Here is a 23677-nt window from a genome sequence, read left to right as displayed (position 1 = left end):
GATATCTTGGGTGAAATTTAAATTATAGCACAAATAGTTTTAAATTCTGGCCCCAGTAAGATTGACCTTTCTGTTCACGTATTTTCTTCTGTTTTTATCTTCTCTCATTAAATCACTGGTCAGGGAGCAAAGGACCCTCTCTAGATTCAAGTTAGGCCAACGGAATATTGTGATTACTGGGGGTTATAAAAAGAATGGTGACTGCCGAGTCTCATTAAGTTAAGCAATGAGCAATGATAACAGCAGGCAACAGTTTCACAATCAGTGAGACTAAGAATGTGAAGCAATAGTAAAAGTCAGCATCTATTTTTGGTAGATTCTGATTGAGTCAAATATTTGAGGCAGACGTTAGAAGAGACGATCACATTTTGCTGCCATCTCTGAGAAGGCAGCTTGGGGGAAAGGAATTCCATATTCTGTCCTACCCATTCATTTTATCCTCCTGCTTTCCCGTCCACAAAATATCCCAAATCCATCTGTCTCACATCTCCTCTGGTACCATCCTAGTCTAAGCCACCACCATCTTTGTATCAATATTAACACATACAGCCTCCAACTCTTCTCTGCTTCTCTCTAGCATCTCTACAATCCTTTCTAGGTAGAAAAGCTGAAATGCAATTGTGAAATGTCAATCAAAGAGTGCCACACCCCTTAGTAAATCCTTCCAAAGGTGTTCTAAAGCCCTTAGAATAATATCCACACTCCTTAATGTGGTCTGTAAGGCACTATACTGTCTTGCTCTGTCTACATATCAGACCACACCTCCTACTTGTTTTGGTCATGCTTCGGCTGCTTTTATACTAACAGTGCTGCTTATGCTATTCTAACCTATGTCATATCAGGAAGCCCCGCACCTTCTTCTGCTTTTTTCAAGTCTGCCGTAAAGGATTCTGCTTGTAACAGAAACTATTAAATTACAAAAACAAAAAGATCATTTATACTTTCTATGTTACACCACCATCACATGGAGTTCAGAGGCCCCTAAATTTCACCACGGATCACCAACCTATTAATTATGAGTCAATCTACCTAGGCTATCTAGGTAGGCTAGGTAAGTAGAAATATGTTTTTGCTTTTTGGGGGAAAAGGGGTTGTTTTTACTTCTTTATTTAAATATATTAGATAATAAGCAGTCTCCTGTAAGTCAAACCTTGGACAGTTGTTGTCAGGGACAGTGATTTAAATGTTGGACTATGGAAAATCATGCACATATAAAAATATCAGCTTGCGTGAGATAATCATAAATTCTAACAACATTTTTATTGTAACTTACAACTCCCAAATTTCAAAGGGCATGCATGACCATCCATGGGGAAATCCACCAATCTCATGGGACACTCTGCACTTATGGTGAGTCTATGATGGAAAAAGGCAATTAAACAAAATCAACACTTTCTTTAAAAGTAATTTAAAGATCCCTCAATGAGGAAGCAGGAAGGAAGGAAAAAAAGAAAGACAGGAAGGAAGGAAGGGAAGAAAGGAAAAAAGAGAGTTAAAACGATAAAAAGCAAAAAAGAAAAATGACTACCTCATTGTGTATAAAATAGTGCCATTTCTCATAATTCTAAAAAGCTTATTTGGAGCTGTCATATTATGTGAGACAGATTTCTTTCCATTCCTGAAGAAAGTATCAGGAGTCCATACTTTTGTTACCATCATATTGTTCAATCTCAGAATTTCAATGGGGCCATCATATTTTAGTCTTTTGTCAATCCATGTCTGTCTGAAGAACACATCCATTGTGTATTCCTAGGGAAATTAGTTTGTGACATATTCAATCACAGATGACTACACATAAATATGCAGAAAAATGTATTAAATTCTAGCCTCTTTCCCACTCCAAAAAGACTACCCCAAATAAAAACAAATAGGAGCAACATTTTTTTTAAAAATCAGTGGAGCAAAAAAAGTGTCAGCAATTAAAGCATGTTATGTCCATCTTTATACCTTAATCTTCTACATTTGTTAGATAATCATACATATTAATCATTCAAGAATAATTACTATAATTTAATAAAACCACCAGCACCAGGTAATTATGGTTGTACTTTGTTTTAAATCAAGTGGCAAAATTAATGTGTAACAAATATCACTGCATAATTCATCATAAAATTGTAAGGATCTCTTTAAGGCAAAGTAAAATATGTAAGAGAAATTTTATGACCACAGAATTTATTAACATTTGCCTAGAGTCAAGGAGAAAAGTAAAGTAGTTTCTTTGACCTGGAAACTGAAAATCTTTAATATTAGAGAACAGAACTGAATGGACAAATTTATCTTGACCAGTGCTTGATAGTCTAAGCTCTTTACGCCTGAGAGATGGAAGTGGGGGGGAGGGGTAGTGAGCAATTGGGCCAACAAGGAATTCTAAATGCAGTTAGGATTACAATATAGTTTCATACCAAAACTAATTACACTCTCTAATTTTCTCCTCTTCAATAATTTTCTACGGGAAACAAATACTACATACATGTTGTAGTATGGGGACTAGTAATAGAACGTTCTTTTCTGTGTTGAGAATTATTCCAAACCAAAAAATACTCAAATGTTAGAGCTGAAATGCAAGTTCCACGTCTTACTTTTGTAAACTTTTTAGGCTGTTCTTTGACTTTCTAGCTTTGTGTGATCGATTACAAAATAAATGCTAATTGCCCTCTTTTCTGCATGTTTTTTTCAAACCTCAAAAAGTACATTTAATTTCCCAAATACCTACCATTTCAACATCAGAAACAGGTCCAAAGCTAGTGACATATATGTCAGTTTTCACTTCTGTAACAGGACCTAGTAAGTATGAAGTAAATAAGTGTGAAAAAATAATTACCAATCTTATAGGCAAGGTGGGTTTGATAATTAAAAAGTAAAGACAGGTTATATATCATGTTTTCATGAGCATCTTAAATTTTCAATGAGACAATGCAGCTCTACAAAAAATGAAGACAAAAGAACAACAAAACCAGAAAGCAATGTTTACTTACGGTCAAAAAGAAACCCCAATTACTTACCAGGAACCTTATTTCTTCAAGATATATCACCCCTGCGCACTGCTACAACAGGCAGTGCAGGGAACAAAAGCTTTTAGCCTTTGTGATTTTTTTTTTAGTCCATCATCTGACTGGCCTTTAGTAAAGAAGTGAGCTGTTAAAAAGAGGGAACTTAACCACAAGATTGAGGAGGAGAAAAACCATAATGGCTGTAAGGAATGCATCTTTGGCAAGTTAAGGATATTGGTAAAAACTTAAACACAAAGATGAGTCATGTCACCTTTAACAATAGGTAAACCATCCACTGGTAATTAGGACCAAAGTCAAGCTCTCCTAAACGTTAGACCTATTTATGCTCTACCACCTACTTGCTGTGTGATTTGGGGCAAGTTACTTAACTCCTCAACAGCAGCAACCATAACTATCAGGCAAGACTGTTGACGGAGATCAAATGAAATTGCTCCTATGAGACCCTGAACACAGTTACTCTCTCATGAAAGTACTTAACAGGTATTAATTTCTCTTTTCTTCCAATAATGGCCACTACTGAGATTCTTTCCTACGTCTAAATAAAACTGGTTCAGGAACAAGTATATGGGTGTGTCTGGCAGAAGGGAAACATGGGAGCATCATGACAATGGGCTGACACAGATTTTAGACAAAGGAAAGTTGCTGCAATCTGGGTTTAGCACGATGCTTAAAATCAGAAATTCTGGAGTTCAATTTTGGCTCTAACACTTTCTAATTGTATGATCTTGGTCAAGTCACATATCATCAGAGGTAAAGGTTTTAATGACTATTAACTGAAATAATACATGTAAATCTCCTGTCCCAGTCTCCAGAACATAAAGTGCTCAATAATGAGAGCAATTGTTATTATACATATCAATTTTAATTACTAATAAAAATTTTAAATTGTTGCAATCTTGAACATCATTTCTTTCTTTCTTTTTTTTTGTGGTATGTGGGCCTCTCACTGTTGTGGTCTCTCCCGTTGCGGACACGCAGGCTCAACGGCCATGGCTCAGGGGCCCAGCCGCTCCGCGGCATGTGGGATCTTCCCGGAGCGGGGCACAAACCCGTGTGCCCTGCATCGGCAGGCGGACTCTCAACCACTGCACCACCAGGGAAGCCCTGATTTCTTAAATGATGGTTTATAACACTGTATGTCCAGGGGCTACCTATTCCATACTGGAAAGAATAACATCTGCTATCAAGATGGACTATTTCCCTTGAATAATGGTTGGGCAATCGGACTTAACGCCAAAAAAGACAAAGAACAATTGGGATAGCTTAATGCCCTAGGTCTAAAGTTACCCTCATAAAACAAATGAGAATATCTCTCCCTCTATATGGTGAAGATTGAGCCACAGAAAGAAAAATAGTTTGAAGGAGAAAGAAAATTCTTCTTTTGAATAAGTATGCTAGGAAAAATATATCCTTTGGAAGTATAGTGAGAGAAAATGTAGAGATCAGGCTGATCTGCCATGAGCTTTCATTTTTAAAAAATAACACCTTTGGAAAACAGAGAGAATTGAATTTTTATTTGAATGAGAAATTGAAAACAACAACAACAAAAATACGATAGTAAAGCCAAAGTGTTTCAGGAATAGATAGGTAATCCAGGAAGCAAGTAATGTGTGTTGAACCCTAGCAGATGGAGATTTCATTCAAAAAGATTCAAAAGTGGGAAAAATCACTCTGCTCGTTTCTTAAGGACAACTGCTAAAGTGTTAAAAACACTACTTCAGTGCAAGTCAGGACAAGGAGAGATAAGTTACTCAGAACAAATAAGGTTGAGTAGGTCCTGACAACAGGACTGTTTGATGAGAATCTTGAGAAATCCAGTTACTTTGAAGATCAATTTAGGATACTGGTTCTCAAACTTTAACTGGATCAGAATCACCTGGTAGGTTTGTTAAAGTACAGATTGCTGAACTCCACCCCAGACTTGCTGTTAGATTAGGTCTAAGGTGGGGCCTGACAATTCGCATTTCTAACAAGTTCCTAGGTGATGCTGTTCACTTCAGTTCACAGAAAGCATTTATCTGTTTTCTAGAACAGTATTTATTTACCAAACCATGTCCTGTAAAATATTAATACCATAGGTGTTCTATTGAAGTGGGGGAAGGGTAGGAGAGGGAGGATTTAGGCCAATCATATTTTTCCTTATACATTTATTTTAAGGTGTGTGGGTTTATGCTAATTCTTAAGGTTATAATGATTCCATGATAATAATGAATCTTTTCAAATTCTTACATAACATACTACTTTTTCAATGATTCTTGAAAACTGCTTGGTATTTGTGACATTATTCAGTATTTGCTTTATAAGATCACAAAGGTCTTTGAGATTGAATGAGATCCTAAAAACGTATAATTGGTAGAGAAATTTCATTCGGATACCCATTCAGTCAACATTTATTGAGTGACCACCTGCTGTATGCCAGGTTCCATGCTAGGCCCTGGTGATACAATGGTAAAGCAGACTCGCAAGTTCCCTGCCTCAGGGAGTTAACATGCTACTGGGGGAGTGAAAGTATAAATAATAAGGAAATGAATTAAATGGAAGAATGCTGTCATTCATAAGAGAAACAAAAGAGGCCAGTAACAGAGTGAGAGTCTGGGAAAGCCACTCTAGATTATTTAGCCAATCTTCAAAGCAGTGACTTAAACTGAGATCTGGATGATGATCACGAGACTTTGGAAGAGCTGAGAGAATGCATTTCAGGTGAGGAGAGCTTCAAGGCGAAAGGCTCGGACAGAGCACCTACTTCTCTAGCCATATTCTGAAAGTGGTATGTTTTAAGCAACATATTTATAATATATATTATTGTCACTGTTTTAAACTTGTATAAATCTTCATGAGAGAGGTTGTTATGGGCTGAATTATGTTCCTCCTAAACTCATATGTTGAAGTAGCACCTAGTACATCAGAATGAGATTATATTTTGAGATAGGGTCCTTACAATGGGAATAAACTTAAATGAGGTCACTAGGATGGGCCCTAATGTAATAAGACTGGTGCCCTTATATGAAGAGGAGATTAGGACACAGGAACATACAGAAGAAAAACCATGTGAAGACACAGAGGGAAGATGGCCATCTACAAGCCAAGAAGAGAGAGCTCAGAAGAAACCAACCCTGCTGACATCTTGATCTTGGACTTCTAGCCTCCGGAATTGTGAAAAAATAAACTTGCTGTTATTTAAGCCACCCAGCCCGTGGTGCTTTGTTACGGCAGCTGAAGCAAATGAACCCAGAGGTTAATCATCTGTCCTGTGTTCTTTCCCCAAGTGTTCTCCCTCTGATATGCAGTCCAGCTCTGCCTCTGTTTATAGGCTGTGGTAAGAAGTTTGACTTGTATCCCGTAATCATTGGGAGACCATCAAAGGTTTGATGTAAGGAAAATATATGATCTAAATATATGATCTGAATCACTCTGGCAGTTGTATGGACAGCAAATTATAGGGAGGCAAGAGTAGAAGAAGGCTTTTCTAAGAGGCTGCTGTACTAGGCCAGGTAAGAGATGACGGTGTCCTGGACTAAGGATGTGGCAGTCAGGATGGAGAGTGGACAGATCAAGGGGCACGTATGTGTGGAACTGCTCTCAAGAAATGGGGTTCTTCCCAAAGAACAATAAGCAGAGATACTATTACTATTTATTTAAGGCCTACTATGTGCCAAGCAGGATACTAGGCTCTTCCTATATGCTATTTCATTCAATCCTCACAACACCCTCCAGGGATATTTCATGAGAATTTTATGGACATGGAAACTGAGCTCACAGAGGTTAAATATTATATTCCAGAGCCAGAATTATAAGCCCCTGGATTGATCTACAAAGTATGTTCTAGATTTAACGATGCTAATTATATCATTAAATAATAAATCAACCATTAATTACTTACATATAATTTTCTATCTAGTACATACCATGCCATACCTACCTCTCCCATTTTGTTTCATGAGTAGTTTCTGAACTACGTTACTACTGCAGCTCTTCCTAGGCATTGCTCTTATTATCATGGCCTGCTTGAGTCTTTCTCTCCTTAACAGCAAAGACCAATCTTAATCCTCTTGGAAATCCCAAATGAGTATAGTGCTTTACACATACTAGGTAGTGAAAACTATGTATTTGATTGTGTTCCTAATATCATTCCAGCAGTGATTTTAAAATCTCCCCAAAGGAAAAAGTACTGGAATTCATTTGTTCCATTGGTTAAGCTAAAAATATTTCCTGATTAAAGTAGAATTCGTGTTTTATTTATATTTATATCCTTTCCCTGAACAAATCGTAATAGGTTTCCAATAAATCAGTTTTCAATGAATCACGGTCGCTATGCAATCAAGAATAATTCTTAGAGACGCTTCCTCTAACACTGCTGTTTAGGATGTTCAAATCAACCCTCCTAAGAGCATAATTACATAGAAACCAGATAATTTTCAGCTTGGAAGGACTTCTCATAATTTTCTATGCATTTGTGTAACATAAAAGACATCTTTTATTTTAAAACCTTACTACTTTGCTAATAGGGAAATAGTTTTTAATCCCCCAAATATAGTGGACAGTTCCTAAGGCAAAGTGGTCTTCAACAGTCTTTGAAAGAAGGAGCCAACACCACCAGGATCAAATTCAGAGGAATACTCCCATCTTATTAATGAATCTAATAACTTTATTATTTGCTTGAAAAGTGGGAAGGCAATTAACATTTCAGAAAATTTCCCACTGTTTACTTTTCAGCTGTAGAGACCTGGACAAAAATATCACTTTTTAATTTCTTCTCCAGTAATAGGATCCAATTTGCTATCACACCCAGGAAAGAGACTTAAACAGTTCTGCAGATGCTGAGACGACTCATTCCCTGCTCTCCACATTGCCTCCCCAGCCACGCGCTTGAGGAAAGATTTCTGGGTTTTCAGCAACCTAAATCCATGCATCCAGCTACGTCTTAAAAACACTATTAATGTGTCTTCCCAAATCAAGAGACTTAAAGTACTTAAGAGGTCCAACAACAGCAAGGAATCTTAGTGAAATATTTAAATAAGGCTCTAATGCTCTTTGTCACTTACAAAATATAGAAAAACTAGCATTCCTGCATATTAAACAAGGAACAGATGTCTATTGATATTGTTGAGAAAGCAAATAACTGTAGAGCTTTATTTAGATGACCTTAAAGATTAGTGCTTCCTTTATGGTATGATCCTATCAATCCAGCTCTACTTTTTAAATATTAAAGGCATCAAATAAATGAATAAATAAAGTACTAAAAACAACAATAAAATGTGAGCAAAAGATGAAAATGCAATTCACAGAAGGAAAATTCTTGTAGGCAACAAAGATTTGACAAGATGTTCAACCACATTAGAAATCAGAAAAATACAAATCATTTCACATTAAAATACCATTTCAAGTATATATATATACATATATATGTATATACACATATATATGTGTGTGTATATATCATATATATGTATATATACACACACATATATATGTGTATATATACGCATATATATATTCTTTTCCAAAGTGTTCAAGGGTTTGTGGATCCTGAATCTCATATTCACTGTAAATGGGAGTTTGAATTTGTAAAACTACCACAGAAAACAGTTTGGCATTATCTCATCAAGTTGAACTCCCACTTACACTAAGATCCAGAAAAATCCATTCTTGGATATATATGCAAAAGAAACTCTTGCACATTTACAGCAGGAAATTTGGGCCAGAATATTCACAGCAACACAATCCTGGAAACAAGCAAAATGCCTATTGCCAACAGAGCAGATGAATCAGCTGGTTCCTGTGCAATGAGTGTATCACACAGCAGTCAAAATGAATGATCTATAGCAATACACAACAATAAGAATGAGTCTTAGGAATACACAATTAAGTGAGAAAAGCATCCAAAGATTGTAAATAGCATGTTCAAAACAATTAAATTTTTAAAATTTCAATTTATTAAAGAGTAAAGTTGAGCTAAAATGATATTCAAATAAAGCTATGCAATAATTTTTTTTTTTAAGTTTTTTTTTTGGTGTGGACCATTTTTAAAGTCTTCATTGAATTTGTTACAATATTGCTTCTGTTTTATGTTTTGGTTTTTTGGCCACGAGGCATGTGGGATCTTAGCTCCCCAACCAGGGATCGAACCCGCACCCCCTGCATTGGACGGCGAAGTCTTAACCACTGGACCTCCAGGGAAGTCCCATGCTATGCAATAATTTCAAAAGGACTCAGAATGGTGGTTACTTTGAGTGGGGAAGACAGGCAAATAGGATGAGGGAGACCATATAGCAGAGTAAGTTGTCAAGGTTTAATTATTTACGTGGGTTCTATTTTATTAGAGTAAATAAATGAATAGATGGATAGATAAAAAGAAGGTCCACAAATATGGGGACCAATCATGGGAGTGTGTCATGAACCATGGATTATTAATTCAGAATCCAGTTCTATGCAGCAGAAGCTTTTTAAAAATAAATACATAAAAAAGGCCTAGACAATAAAGCAGCTATTTGTTTAATGATATACGAAATGCAAGTTGATGTATTTTTTCATCTAAAAGAAAGCTAACATCCCAGTGAAATATCATCTAAATGTTCACTAAGTTATCGATAACCTATATCTATATTTTTAGTGTTTATTTTAGGAAACAACAAATGCATTTTGCATATTCTTGCCCCAAAGAACCTGTAAATATATATTAGCACCAGTACATCTTTTTTTCTTAAACTAAGAGCATAAGAAAGTAAATTTGTGTTCTGGATTCTACAGTCTCTTGTCACACAGGCATCTTTCTTTCAGTTATCCCCTCCCTCCACTCTAATATTATTCTCTACTTGTCTATTTCCAGTGGTACACCAACAGCTTTAAAAAAGGCAACCTTCCCTCTTTCTCTTCTCTTTCGTATTTAAACATCTGGGGGGAGAAAAATACCTATGCCTAGTGCCTGGAATTCTCCCCTTTCTATTCACTCCATCATCTATTATAATCTAGCTTTCACGCTCAGGAGCCACTAAAATTCCTTTTGTCAATATCACCAGTTTTTCCCTAGCTACAGCACTTTTCCCACAAACTTTTAAAAACATCTTATTTCTCTCATTTTTAAAAAAGCTCTCTTGATGTTACTTTCTCCTTCCATTTACCAGCCCATTTCTCTGCTCCTCTGTACAAATGCCCAGAAAGAAACTCCTCCCATTCTTTCTTGAACCCACACAATCAGACTTTCACCTTCATCATGCCACCAAAGCTGCCCTTGTCAAACTCACTGAAAATGTAGATATTGCTAAATCTGGTGGTCCATTTTATGTTCTTATCTTTCTTTGTCTGCCAGGAGCATTAGACATAATCGACCAGTCCTGCTCCACACTGAAATACTGTTTTCTTTCTTTATTTAACATCTGGTATGTACATTCTCTTTGAGGTTTTCCTCCTACCTCAAAGGTCACTACTTCTCAGTCTTCCTGGGACAGAGATTCCTCCACCTCTTTCCCCACCTCTTAACACTGGGGACTTCGGAGCTCAATATTTGTACCTTTTCCCCATCACCATTAATTCCTTGGTGATCTCTTTAGTTTTATGGCTTTAAATACCATACATTATTGACATACCCAGTATCCCTGAATTCCAAGCCTATCTCCACTTTACATCTAATGAGCATCTCAAATGTAACATATACAAATTGTTCAGCCACATCCATAAGCTGCTTCTGCCACAGTCTTGGCAGCTCCATTTTTCTAGATGTTCAAGTCCCAAACTCTGGAGTGACACCTGACACCTCCCTTTTTCTCCCATCCCATATTCTAGCTGTCACCAGTAGACCAGAACTTTGAAAAATAGCCAGAAGCCAACCATTTCTTACAATTTTACAAACTTCTCTGCCACCAACTTGGTCAAAATGTCCATCATCTCTTGCCTGGTTGATCCTAAAATCCTTTCTGCAGTTGCCCTTGACCCTGACTCACTGTTCCCAATCCAGCAACCAAGGTGAGCCCTTTGAAAATTAACCAGTTCAGGTCTCGCCCCTAATGGAATCCCTCCATTTACTTCTGATATGATTCAGAGTAAAAGCAAAGTTCTCACCAGCCTGCAAAGCTTTATACTACCTCATCCTTATATCACACTGACCCCTTCTTACTCCTCAGCCCTGTTACCTTCACTGCAGTAACAATTCCATGCTTACCATGTCTGCACGTAGAGTTACTTCTAACCAGAAGACCCCACCCAAATGCAGCTTATGCTCTTCCCTACTTTGAATCATAGTTCAAATATCACTTCAGGGACTTCCCTGGTTAAGAATTCGCCTGCCAATGAAGGGGACACGGGTTTGAGCCCTGGTCCAGGAAGAGCCCACATGCCACGGAGCAACTAGGCCCGTGTGCCACAACTGCTGAGCCTGTGCTCTGGAGCCCACAAGCCACAACCACTAAGCCCGCGTGCCACAACTACTGAAGCCCACGCACCTAGAGCCTGTGCTCCACAGCAAGAGAAGCCACTGCAATGAGAAGCCCATGCACCACAACAGAGTAGCCCCTGCTCGCTGCAACTAGAGAAACCCTGCATGCCCCAACGAAAACCCAAAGCAGCCAAAAATAAATAAATTAATTTAAAAAAAAAAACAAATATCACTTCATTCAAGTCTCTCCCTCCTAACTACTCTAGTTAAAATTGCAACCTCCTCCCCTGCTTTGTATTACTCGATAGGAGTTATCAACATCTGACATACTCTATATTTGGCTTATTTCTGTTGCTCCTTTTCATACTCTATATTTGGCTTATTTCTGTTGCTCCTTTTCTGTCTCTTTCACTAGAGTATCAGCTCAGGAGGGCAGAAAACAGCGTCTCCTTTGTCCACCAGTGTATCCCCAGTGCCATCCTAGAACAGTGCCTGGCGTATATTATATGATCAAGGAATTTTTGATGAAAGGGAAGAAAATGAAATATCTCTGTGTGGCCAGTTCTTACCTTACTTAATATCTTAGAAGAACTTTGAGAGGTGTCTCATACCTCCTTCCTAAGATATTCCATTCTCTTGACTGTAACTCACACTCTCCTAGTGCCCACATATATCACAGCCTACTCCTTTTCATTCTCCTTTGACAACTCTACGTTTTCTGCCCTTATTTCAGTTGTCAATATTCCTTGAGGCTTGGCTGTGGGCTCTTTTCTCTGCTCTTTCTATACTCTTCTCTAGACATCTATTCTCACAGCATTACATACTGATGACCCCAGACAAAACTCTCCTCTGATATCCAGACAAGTACAATCACTAGGATGCCACACATGTATCCTAAGATTAACATATCCAGGGATGTCTTGATTTCACCCTCCCTCCCGCTACTGTTCCTCCTCCAATCCTCTCCAATTCAAATAACACTATTCTCTGTCCATTTTCTTAAAAAAATCCACGAGTCATTTTTGATTTCTCCCTTTCCTTTACCACCTATATGGAATCCATCACCAATTCTTTGCTGAATTCTACCTTCAAAATATATCTCACTTTTATCTGTTTATATTCATCTTTGCTACATCTACCGTCTTATTCCAAGCTACCATTAACTTAATGGAAAGAACCAAGGAAAAAAGTTTTTTCATTGGTCTCCTTGCTTCTAGTATTGTTCCAACTTTTATATCTAAGCCTTTCTTTTTCTTATGTGGCAGCCAGAGGGATCATGTTACAATCTAAGTCATACCATGTCATTCCCTCCACCTAAAAATCTCCAGTGATGTCCAGGTTCATAAAAGGAAACTCCTTTACCAAAGGTTTTGTATGATCTGGCCTCTGCTAACAACTCCAAGCTAGTCCCGTGAGATTCTTCCTCTTGCTTTTCGATTCCAGGCACACTGGACACCCTTCACTGTCTAAATCTCACTAATTTATTATCTACCTTAGGATCTTGGCACTTGCTTTTTTTGCTGCCTGAGAACAACTTTTGCTTACTCTTTCCATGTCTGTCACCTTTAGGTCTTAGCTTAAAAGACTTCCTTGTCCACTGTATCTGAAATAGATCTCTCACCCGATTTATTCTAGCATACTATTGGATTGTTCCATAGCATTGTCTTTATTTACTTTATTATTTGTGTCCTTGTTATTTTTATCTCTCTACACTGCTTAGCCTGTATCTGATTCAGAATTATATCTTCACAACTTAACATTGTTCTTGGCACATAACAGTCTCTCACTATTAGTTCAACAAATGAATGAATGAATGTGACAAGTCAGAAGAGAATGAAGCTTTATTTTTCTGTTGCCCTGGGCATTTCAAGTGTTCATTTCATCTATATACTTTAAAAAATATATTCTCTGTCAATGTTCAATTAATAAAGCTAGCACATGGCACATCAACTTAATTTTTAGGTTGAGATATATATCATTTGAAAACACTGCAAAGAAGTTTTTATTTCTGTGGGAAAATTATTCCAAATTTACCTAAGTGTATACACTCCCCCAGTGTTTGCTTTTCCATTTTAAAATGTTATTAGAGCTTTAAAATAAAAGTTCTCATTTCACTCCTCTGGGGGAAATGTAGTTTTGCTTATTTTAATGACCTACTTAGTAACAAGAAGGTCTGTTAATGAAAATTTGACTCTTTTTCAACAGAAGGGTGCAAAAAAGTCTTACAAGTGGTTGTAGCAGAAGACCAGCTGCCTGTGATTGTAGCAGAAGACCAGCTGCCTAAGGGTTTAAAGAGTGAGAAGTGAGTTCTGGCCTTGTCAATTGCTTGTCAATTACTTGTCAATTACAGGGTTATTGGGTAATTCATTGCAACTTTTCTCAGCCTCCTCTCTGACAGGATGATGCCTGCCCTGCTTATCTTTTTGCCTAGTTGTGATAATCTTATTAGACACTGTATGTGAAAATGTTTTCAAAATTGTAGAAAACCCTACTCATCTGAAGTCCTACTGTGTTGGTGAACAACCTTGTAAAACTGACCCTAGTGCTCCATTGCCATTTCAGAGAGATTGTAGAAGATGATCTAAGGCAATCATCTCTGTTTATATGTATCTGGAAGCATTTATTATTCCAGATCATTTGCCTCAAAAGACTGACATGCATAAAAGGTTGTATAATCCTTCAATAAATGGAAGTGGGTAAGGGCTGGCTTCCTAAGCTATTTCCTGGTGGTTAGTACCTTAGCTATGCATTTTTAAGATGGTGTGTAACAGTGTTGAAAGTAGATACGAGCCAAGGGGATGATTTTCTAGCTCCTTTGTGGAATGGTTTACTGTGTGCTGCTTCTAAGCAGGTGCAAGCTACTTCTGGATGGTAGCAGACTGATTTGTCAACGGCTGGAAGAACTCTACCCCTTCAGATGTCCCAATCTAGTTTCTCTCACTCTGCCTCCTTCCTTCCCTTCTCACCTTTCCCCTTTCCTTCTCTAATGGAGAATGTGGGAGACAAGGGAAAGGAGATCTTGGAGGGATGAAAAGCAAGAACCATTTCAGTTCCTTTTACTTCCCCATTGCAATCTGTGCTGCTGAGTTAAAAATATATAATTTCATTTCCAAATCTATTTCAACCCTTGCCTGGCCTACTGAGCAATCACAAACCTTCCAATTTCAATTCAGATCTTTGCCTTTAGCTTTATTTTATAGGGAACACTGCTAAGTTGTATAAACAGATATAAAGTAAATGCTTTACAGAGAGCAGAAGTAGGATTAAAGGAACCAGGGAATAAATCTGTATTTATAGCACACTGGTCAAAATCTGAATTGTTTTCATTTCATTTATAAAATGCCAAACTTTCCACAAAATTTAAAATGTCAAAGAAGGGATCATACCTGTGGCATCCAAGAGTCTCTGCTAGCAATGATTTTTCTTATTATTTTCAGTGGTGCTCATTTATAACATCTTGTAAACAGATTACACATTTTCTGCAGGTGAGAATTACTATTCCTCTGTCACATTTGGAATACTATGTATTTACAGAGAATGACCCACTTCTAAAAAATGAATTACATTTACCACAAATATTTATGAGCAACAACCCCCAAAATTGTGCTACATGGTAAGTTATTAATAATTAATCAACTGCTAACACTTAAAGTAACGTGAATTCAACCCCTTCCCATAAAGCTATAAAAGGATCTCCAGGTGGGCAATGAAGATCACTTGGCAGAGACAAATAAGATGACTAATATTGCCCTTGAAACATTTTAGCAGTACTGCAGCTAACCAAAATCCTGCAATGTCTTATATAGGTTGATTTCATTCATTTTATTGTCCATATATTATCATGGGAGAGGGTAGTTGGTAAAAAAGATGCAACTCCAATGGATCCCTTCTTCTTTTTGAATTATAACTTGCATTATAACCAACGGCATAGATATGATTTTAATTTCCAACATTAAATAATAAAACCATATGATTTCAATAACTTTTCACTTTAATTTAGGTTCAGGGACATCAATTCACTAATGAATATTTAAACTACATGTGATTGCATACTTCCATCATTTTTTTCTTTACTTGAAATGTCAAGCTTAAAAACTTTATGGGCAGATACATCGTCTTTTATTGATATAATAGAGCCTTAAATGGCATCGCATCATCTGAAACCTTCTCTACAAAATTATTTTTAATCTAAAGTGATAATTTCCTAGTCACTTATGAAAGATCGTGCATTGACAAATGATTCACTTCTGTAAGGAAGCCTCTTTTCAGATTTGCATGAAGCCAAATGCGGTGCTGAGCATCCTACCCCTGGAGAGGCAACGTGAAAAGAACCAAGAGAATCTTTCATCCTTCTCATCCATCTTTATCACTGTCAACATGCAAAACCTGAATTAAAACCTTCAATGGCTCCCTGTAACCTTCTCAATAAAATCCAGAAAAAAAATGGCTCCTGATTCCAGAAGATCGGATTCCAGCCTATCATTCATATGCTATCTTTCCTGTATAAATCACTTTCTCGTTTGAATCTTCAGTGTTCTCCTTTGTTAAATGAGGAGAACAAGACTAGACAGACTCTAAAGACTCATCCAGCTCTAATCTATCCACTTCTCTTGTATTTCCAACAATTCTTTCTAGGCTGGGACCAAACAACTTTGAAATAATGTCTAATTCTGTCCTCTTTCCCAGGAACATGCTGCTTCCTTTTACCTTCTACACCCCCCATCTTCTTATCTCTTAAACACCCTCCATAGGAAGCTTAAATGAAATGCTTCAGTGCTTCTAATATTATGATACTCATCACAGAATATCTGATAGCATCCCAGTCTTCATGGATTTGTCTTTTAAATACACAACCTGATCTGGGTTCACATCCTGCCCACGCCACTTATTAACTGTGAACTTGGACCAGCCGCTTATTTTTCCAAGCCTCAATTTCTTCCTCTGTAAAATAGGAATAGTAATAGCTTTCTCTTGGGGTTGCTGTGAGGGTTAAACAGTAAAGTATCTATATCCTTTAAGATAGAGCCTATGTCTTATTCAACTCATTTCCCAAGAGGGTAACTAGCTCAGAGTACTGGAAAGAACAGAAACTTGGTGGTCAGAAGCCATGGGCCAACACTTTGGGTGAAGACACATGTTCTCTCTCTGAACTGGACTGAGACGGTGTTTGAGGTTAAGAATAATATCTTGAGATTTCTGTGAACCTGGTGCCTAGCACAATGCTTGCCACATAGATTCTCATTACATAAGCAAAGGGACTATGAATATGGAAAAGAACAACAGTGCTGTTAATGGATGTGCCTCTATTAGACCCTTTATACACATTTACTGAAGGAAGAAATAAAGCAGAAATACCCGACTCCAAAGTCTTAGGAGGGTAGTAAATGCCACCTCTGCAAATAAAGTAAACTTTCATCCCAAGGTAGAAAAGAATAGGAAAGGACTGGGTTCTCTAGGAGAGCAGGCATCTTGCGCCCCTGATTCCTGTCCTAGGCAGAACAGGTTTTGGCAGAGGGACTGATTCCACGTGGGAGGACAGGGAACTTCGTATCAGCTGTGTCAAGTGCAACCTGCTCTGAGCAGTGGCCAGGTTAGGGGGGCGTACATTCTCGGGGCACAGCGCAGCAGGGCAGCTGAGCCTCGAGTTCCCATTTTGGACACTTCCCCTTCAACCTCGCCCACCCGGCAGTCAGGTCCCGGAAGGTAATTGGTGTTCCGGAGAGGCCAAGCTTCTGAGGGGGCAGGGAGATGGGAAAGTACGGGTGGGGGCGGGTTTCTGGTCAGAGGTCTCATCAAAAGAGGGGAGAGAGAGAGAAAAGAGACATTGGGAGAGGGAAAGGGAAAGAGGGAGGGAGGGAGAGATTGAGAGATTTTTCATTTTTGCACGCGACGCATACCTCATGATATTCCCACAGACAGACAGACAGACGCAGAGAGAGACACACAGGACACACTTGCGCGTTTGAAATCGTTCATACCCCCAAATCCAGGACGCAGCCTGTTGTCATAACCATCGAGTAAACTGTCCAGGATGCGGGTAAAATTTTCCGGGCATAATTTCTCCTCCTTTTGGTTCTGTCCTGGGGATTCGTTTAAACTGCAAACGCACGCACACACACACACACAAAAAAAACAGGGGCGGATGGGGTTATTTTAAGAATTGATCAGCGAACAGGTGGAAACAGATTTATCTTCTAGGAAAAGAGTCTCTTGCCCCAAACTAAAAAAGGAGGCAGGGCGGAGGGATGGGGGACAGAGAGAAATGGTCAGGAAAGGCGCACCCCGCGCACACGGACCCCAATATCCACACTCTTCTTGCACCCCGCGCCCCTTCTGCTCTCGGCGTCTACGTGGTCAGAGCAAAGCCCGGCTCCGGGCCGCTGACCTTACAGCGGAGACCAGAGGGTCTAATTCGCCCTTGCGGGGGGCGGGGGGAGGCTGGCAGCCAGAGGGGACCCAGAGCTGGCTCCTTCTCCACCTTCCCCAGGCCCTCAGTACCTCGGGGAACTCACCAAGCCGCCAGGCACAGGAAGTGCAGGAGGGCGAAACTGGCCCCGAAGGACGTCGCGATCGCGGGTACCTTCTTGGCAGAAACCATCTTTGCAACATGCCATACTTTAAGCCTGTTCAGGTTTCCAGGCTCTCCAGATGCCCTGAGCAGGGTGCGAGGCGAGGGCAGAGGCTCTCCGCGGTTGTGCGCACACTCGCGCTCACACTCGCCCGCGCTCACACTCGCCTGCGCTCAGCCAGCCCCAGCCGCGGTGGGCGCGTGTGTGCACGCGGGCCGGGGAGGCGGTTCCTGCCTTGCCTCGCCCCCTCCTTTCCTTGCCGAGCTCTCCAGTGTATGGAGAGCTGTGTATCTCCTTCACACCCTTTCGTGCCCGCACCCCGAACCTGCTGGGGTTAACCCTGGGGCGCTGCCACGGAAGGGCTGAGCCAAGTTCTTTCCGACCTTTAACCCCGGGGAGCAGAACCAGGGGCTTCCGCCCCTCCTCGCACTCGCAACGCCCCACCGCGGGTGTGTCCCCGCCCACAGCAAAGCTTAGCCTCCACTTCTCCCTCCCGCTGGGATGTGGATTGAACCCCTGAAGCTCCTCTCTCTTTAGGTTGTTTGAGGACCTGTTTGTACCCATTTTCAAGGCTGGAGGTGGAGAAAGGGCGACATGGCAGGGCTTGCTGGGCCTGGGGAGTGGGAGACCAGGATAGGGAGAGGGGATCAAATCTGGACGGACACAACCTCTGGGACTCTCCCCTTCAGGTGTTGCGGGGCGCCGAAGGAAAGAAGATTCTTCCTGGTAAAAGGGGTTGCAACTCACTGGGCAGACTCTCGCCAAACTGTTAGGAAGTGGACTTGAGCCTCATTCTGTAGTCAACTCCTTTGCCAAGCTGTTGCTGCAAAGATACCAAATTCCTTTATGATACCTGTAGCCGCCTGGCACGCACAGGCCCTCTGCTTTGTTGCTCCATCCTTTTTCTGGAGGGCAGAAAAGAGGTGGAGAAAAGGGACATCTGATCAAAATCACTTTCACTTCTTGAGACAGTTGACGCTCTTTTTCTTTCACAACAGAGCTGACTCGACTTCCAGAATGCTTCAGGGAGGGGGAAAGGATGGCTGGGGAGAGGGAGAGGAGAGAGCAGGAAAAGAGAAAGTGTGTGTGTGTGTGTGTGTGTGAGAGAGAGAGAGAGATTAAAATAGAAGGGAAGCCTCAGTTCACTAATGACTTACAAAGGAACACTAAGCACCATAACTTTAGTGTTTTATTGAACACAGATAAGCGCTTCCAATAGAACTTTCGAAAATGTTAATTACTGGTTCCAAGGCGAAAAGGTGTCTTTCACCTTAATAGTGATGCATATGAAAATGTTTATATGATGGATCAATGACCTAAGTAATTTCTGTAAAGTTAGGTCCCTGGAACCAGTCACTACCAATAATTATGTTCTGTTTAGGACTTTGACGGTTTGTTCAAAGTTTGATGACTGGTGGACTGATTTGATATGGAAACAATCAAGCCAAGGGAGGATGGGGGTTTTGTTTGCTTATTTTTGTTTGTTTGTTTCAATCTCCTGGTTAAAGTTTTTCTTGCAAAGACGAAGCCTTTTCTGATTGCCAAAAGTGCATAATACCCAGAGGTATGTACTCTCATGATATTGTATATTGCTTCCTTCATGGCATTTATTATGCTTCATCTTAATTCTATCTGTATCATTCTTCTCTTAAAGACTGTAATCTCCTTGAGGGTCTGGGCTGGGTGATTTTTGTTTATCTGAGTTTATTTTTTCTCTTATTGCAGTGCATGGCACCTAGTACAAGGACAGTAAATATTTATTGAATGAACAATTAAACGAATTAATGAATTGCTTGTTTCCAGATCCATCTTAATTAATTTGGATGAAATTCAAGCTCACTCTCTTGGAGAAAAAATGGAAATACTAGTGTATTCCCCAAATATGCCGTGAAAGCATTTTTCTCCTCAGATTATCCACATAAAAGCTGCTGATACATTATAGTATTATTATATCGTACTATATTATTTCTCCAATCTTAGTGCTTTCCTATACGTTCTAAAACCTAATTCACTATTTTCTACTTTTCCTTATTTTAAGTATGTGAAACTAAAACCTTCAAAGGGATAAAAAGAAGGTTCCTCCTTTTATATAGCTACTTCCAATTATATTTTTCTTAACTGGTATATAGTACTTAAGATCAGCTGAAGATAACAGTAGAGACATTTATATCTAATTTTATTTTATAACATAGCCTTTCATTTATGCTACCTTTGTTTTATTAAAGTTACATGTTGGGTTTTACTGTCTAAAATCTTTAAAAAATATATATATATACATATATATATGTCTTGTCTCTATGAGTTTTAAAATAAATCCAGTATTCAAAAAAATTACAATTTACTTTCACCTACAAATATCATTAAATATTCTATTATTTTCCATATAAACTCCTATCCATTATGGCCTAGATTGTGAGTGAACTTTTCCTGTATATAGCTGTGTAGAAGTATGAAGGTATTAAAATTGTACCTATAACTTCCTTCTTTAAAGTTGACATGTCTTTTTTTAAAATTATTTTTATTTTATTTATTTTTATTTTATTTTTTACATCTTTATTGGAGTATAATTGCTTTACAATGGTGTGTTAGTTTCTGCTTTATAACAAAGTGAATCAGTTATACATATACATATGTTCCCATATCTCTTCCCTCTTGTATCTCCCCCCCTCTCACCCTCCCTATCCCACCCCTCCAAGCGGTCACAAAGCACCAAGCTGATCTCCCTGTGCTATGCAGCTGCTTCCCACTAGCTATCTACCTGACGTTTGGTAGTGTATATATGTCCATGCCTCTCTCTCGCTTTGTCACAGCTTACCCTTCCCCCTCCCCATATCCTCAAGTCCACTCTCTAGTAGGTCTGTGTCTTTACTCCTGTCTTACCACTAGGTTCTTCATGACATTTTTTTTTCTTAAATTCCATATATATGTGTTAGCATACGGTATTTGTCTTTCTTTTTCTGACTTACTTCACTCTGTATGACAGACTCTAGGTCTATCCACCTCATTACAAATAGCTCAATTTCGTTTCTTTTTATGGCTGAGTAATATTCCATTGTATATATGTGCCACATCTTCTTTATCCATTCGTCTGATGATGGGCACTTAGGTTGTTTCCATCTCCGGGCTATTGTAAATAGAGCTGCAGTGAACATTTTGGTACATGACTCTCTTTGAATTATGGTTTTCTCAGGGTATATGCCCAGTAGTGGGATTGCTGGGTCATATGGTAGTTCTATTTGTAGTTTTTTAAGGAACCTCCGTACTGACATAAGTCTTTGATTGCTATATTCAAGTGCACTACCCCCAAACATTATTATGTTAAGTCAGCAACATAGTATAAATATATCATAAAGCTCTACATTTGATATGGTGGGATGCAAGTAATACAGATCACCTTCCTGCTAAAGTCTTAGGATGGACACTTTGTCCACAATGCCTATGAAATGTCCTGAAAATTAATACAAAACTTTGTATTCATGTAAGCATGCGCATTTTTTCTGTGTGACTCTTCAAAACTGTTATCAGATTCTCAGAGGCTATGAACACCCATAGTATGGACTAATGTTTTAATGTAAAAGATGACATATATAATAGAACAGTCAACCAAACAGGCAAACAAACATTTGTAACTAATATGTGACGAACATCTCTATCCCATTTGATAAAGTTATCTATTGCCAGTTTCTATAGACTATTATGTAGATCTTGAGTCTCCTTTGAAAGTACTCAGCCTGATTTTTCTCAGTTTATTAAATGGCAACTAGATTGGTACACAAAAATTTGGGGTGGTAATAAAATGAATAATTTGTAAGAGTTCAACCTGTTTCTCTTTCTATAATTATTTTTGGTAAGAGATTGAACCAATTTTAACTATTGGAAGAGGGTAATGATGTGAATTACTGCTTTAAATTCTGAAGGCTTGTGGATATACATCTAGTTGAAATAGTTCAATTCTGAGACTGTAGAAGCTATTGATTATCTTTGCATTAATGCATTTCTCTGTCCTATATATTTAGGATAGGTGAGAAGAATTGATTTGATGCTCTCTAATCATGCCTTTCCTCATTTGTATTAAAACAACACTTCTACGAAAATTTACCTGTTTGCTAATCTGTTATTATTGTCTAGTTGTAGATTTTTATCTCTATTATTAAGACATCCCAATACTGTGTCTATTGTTTTAATGGTTACTACATTAAAAATGACATAAGCTGGGGTACCTTAACAGAATCTATTTGAATAAATATTTCATAATTGATTACTACTTTCAGAATAGTGTTTATTTTTCTTGGCCATATAGTTAGTGCAGATTTAGTTGTTCCAATGTGATTACTTGAAAGAAAATAACATTTAAGCAATATGTGTATCTTATATGAATAATTTCTATACATGAAATTGGAAAGTCAGCTATTATAGTAAATATTTTTAACACTTAATTGAATGTTTTTGTGATTGTCCATGACCAAGTTGGACATTGAAGAAAGTAGATCCACACTTAAGAGTTTCCAAGATCCCACATTAATTTAAACTGTAATAGGAAATACTAGCTCTCCAATATCAGCTTTTGCGTCATTTGAAAGTCCAATAGTTTATAATAAGTAGAAAGAATACATTTTAAGGGCTTGGAATCCAAGTAATGAATTTAATAAATACTTTTAGGCTTATTTGCAAATAACTAATGATGCACGAAGCATTCTTTTATTTGTTAGACCTTGAATTCTGGAGCGAGTTCTCAGAGTAATTACAGAGGTACTATTTTATACCAGACTCCAAAAAGCCAAGATTGTTTTTTGTGTGTGAATATTCTATAAACTTTATACAAAGTACTAAGTATTAGAAGGAAGATTCCCTTGATTGCATTCATGTACATGTGTGTATTTTCAAAGTTTCTGAAAAAAAATACTGAGTGATAGTTTTTTTTTCAGCATCTAATAGTAATGATTAGCAAGGGCCATTTATGCATAACCAATAGGGCTCAAAATTAAACATATCGTTACACTTGCTGCCAAGTGCCTAGCGTATGATAAGTATATTGTCTTGATTACTTTTTTCTTTTTTTTTTTTAAGCTAAATTAACAGAAGTTAACTTTCTCTCAATTCTGGAGGCTAGAAGTCTGAGATCTTGATGTCAGCTTGGTTATTTCTTCTGAGGCCTCTCTCTGCAGCTTATTGGTGGTCGTCTTCTCACTGTGTCACATGGACTTTTCTCTGTATGCGTGTGCATCTGAGTCCAAATTTCCTCTTTTTGTAAGGACACCAGACCTTACAAGGTCCACCCTAAAGACCTCATTTTAACTGAATTACCTTTTTAAAATGTCTATTTCCAAGTAGAGTCACATTCTGAGGCATTGGGACTAAGACTTCAATGTATGAATTTGGCGGGAACACAATTCAGCACATAACAGTGGTGATCTGCCTTCAACTACATATAGTAAACAAAATGAAAGTAATGTGCATGTAATGATTTTTTTTAATTCATTAAAAATTCACAGAGACATATGTGATTTTTTATGTCAATAGTAATGATGATGATAATAATAATCTTTATTATAATAATAGCAATTATCCTTTATTAATAGTTAATCTCATTTAAATCTTCAGAAAAATATGTTTACAGTTAGGTATTATTTCGCTCATTTTATAGATAAGGAAACTGAGACTTAAAAATGTTAAATAATTTTCTCGTGGTTACATGACCAGAAAATGGAAGGGTCAAGATTTTATTCCAT

The 23677-nt window shown here is 38.3% G+C and overlaps 1 protein-coding gene across 3 annotated transcripts in view; it reads right to left on the bottom strand.

Annotated features, from left to right (window-relative positions):
- The window catches only part of GABRA4 (gamma-aminobutyric acid type A receptor subunit alpha4), a 63878-nt gene extending 45874 nt beyond the window's left edge, over positions 1 to 18004 (bottom strand). For 2 of the 3 annotated variants that reach the window (XM_024731715.1, XM_024731716.1), the window contains exons 1-5: positions 17960 to 17988; positions 17358 to 17476; positions 2714 to 2781; positions 1529 to 1749; positions 1274 to 1356 (exon numbers count right to left, since the gene is read on the bottom strand). In XM_024731715.1, coding sequence (XP_024587483.1) covers positions 1274 to 1356; positions 1529 to 1749; positions 2714 to 2781; positions 17358 to 17476; positions 17960 to 17988 — 520 coding nt within the window. Of the gene's footprint in view, positions 1 to 1273; positions 1357 to 1528; positions 1750 to 2713; positions 2782 to 17357; positions 17477 to 17891 lie in introns of all 3 variants that reach the window. The other variant, XM_024731714.1, reaches the window with a different exon arrangement.
- Between the last annotated feature and the right edge of the window lie 5673 nt (positions 18005 to 23677).

This window comes from Neophocaena asiaeorientalis, unplaced genomic scaffold (genome assembly GCF_003031525.2).
Source record: "Neophocaena asiaeorientalis asiaeorientalis breed wild unplaced genomic scaffold, Neophocaena_asiaeorientalis_V1.1 scaffold39, whole genome shotgun sequence".
NCBI lineage: Eukaryota > Metazoa > Chordata > Mammalia > Artiodactyla > Phocoenidae > Neophocaena > Neophocaena asiaeorientalis.
The sequence above is the reverse complement of the archived record's forward strand: the minus strand, read 5'-3'. Positions and strand labels throughout refer to the sequence as shown.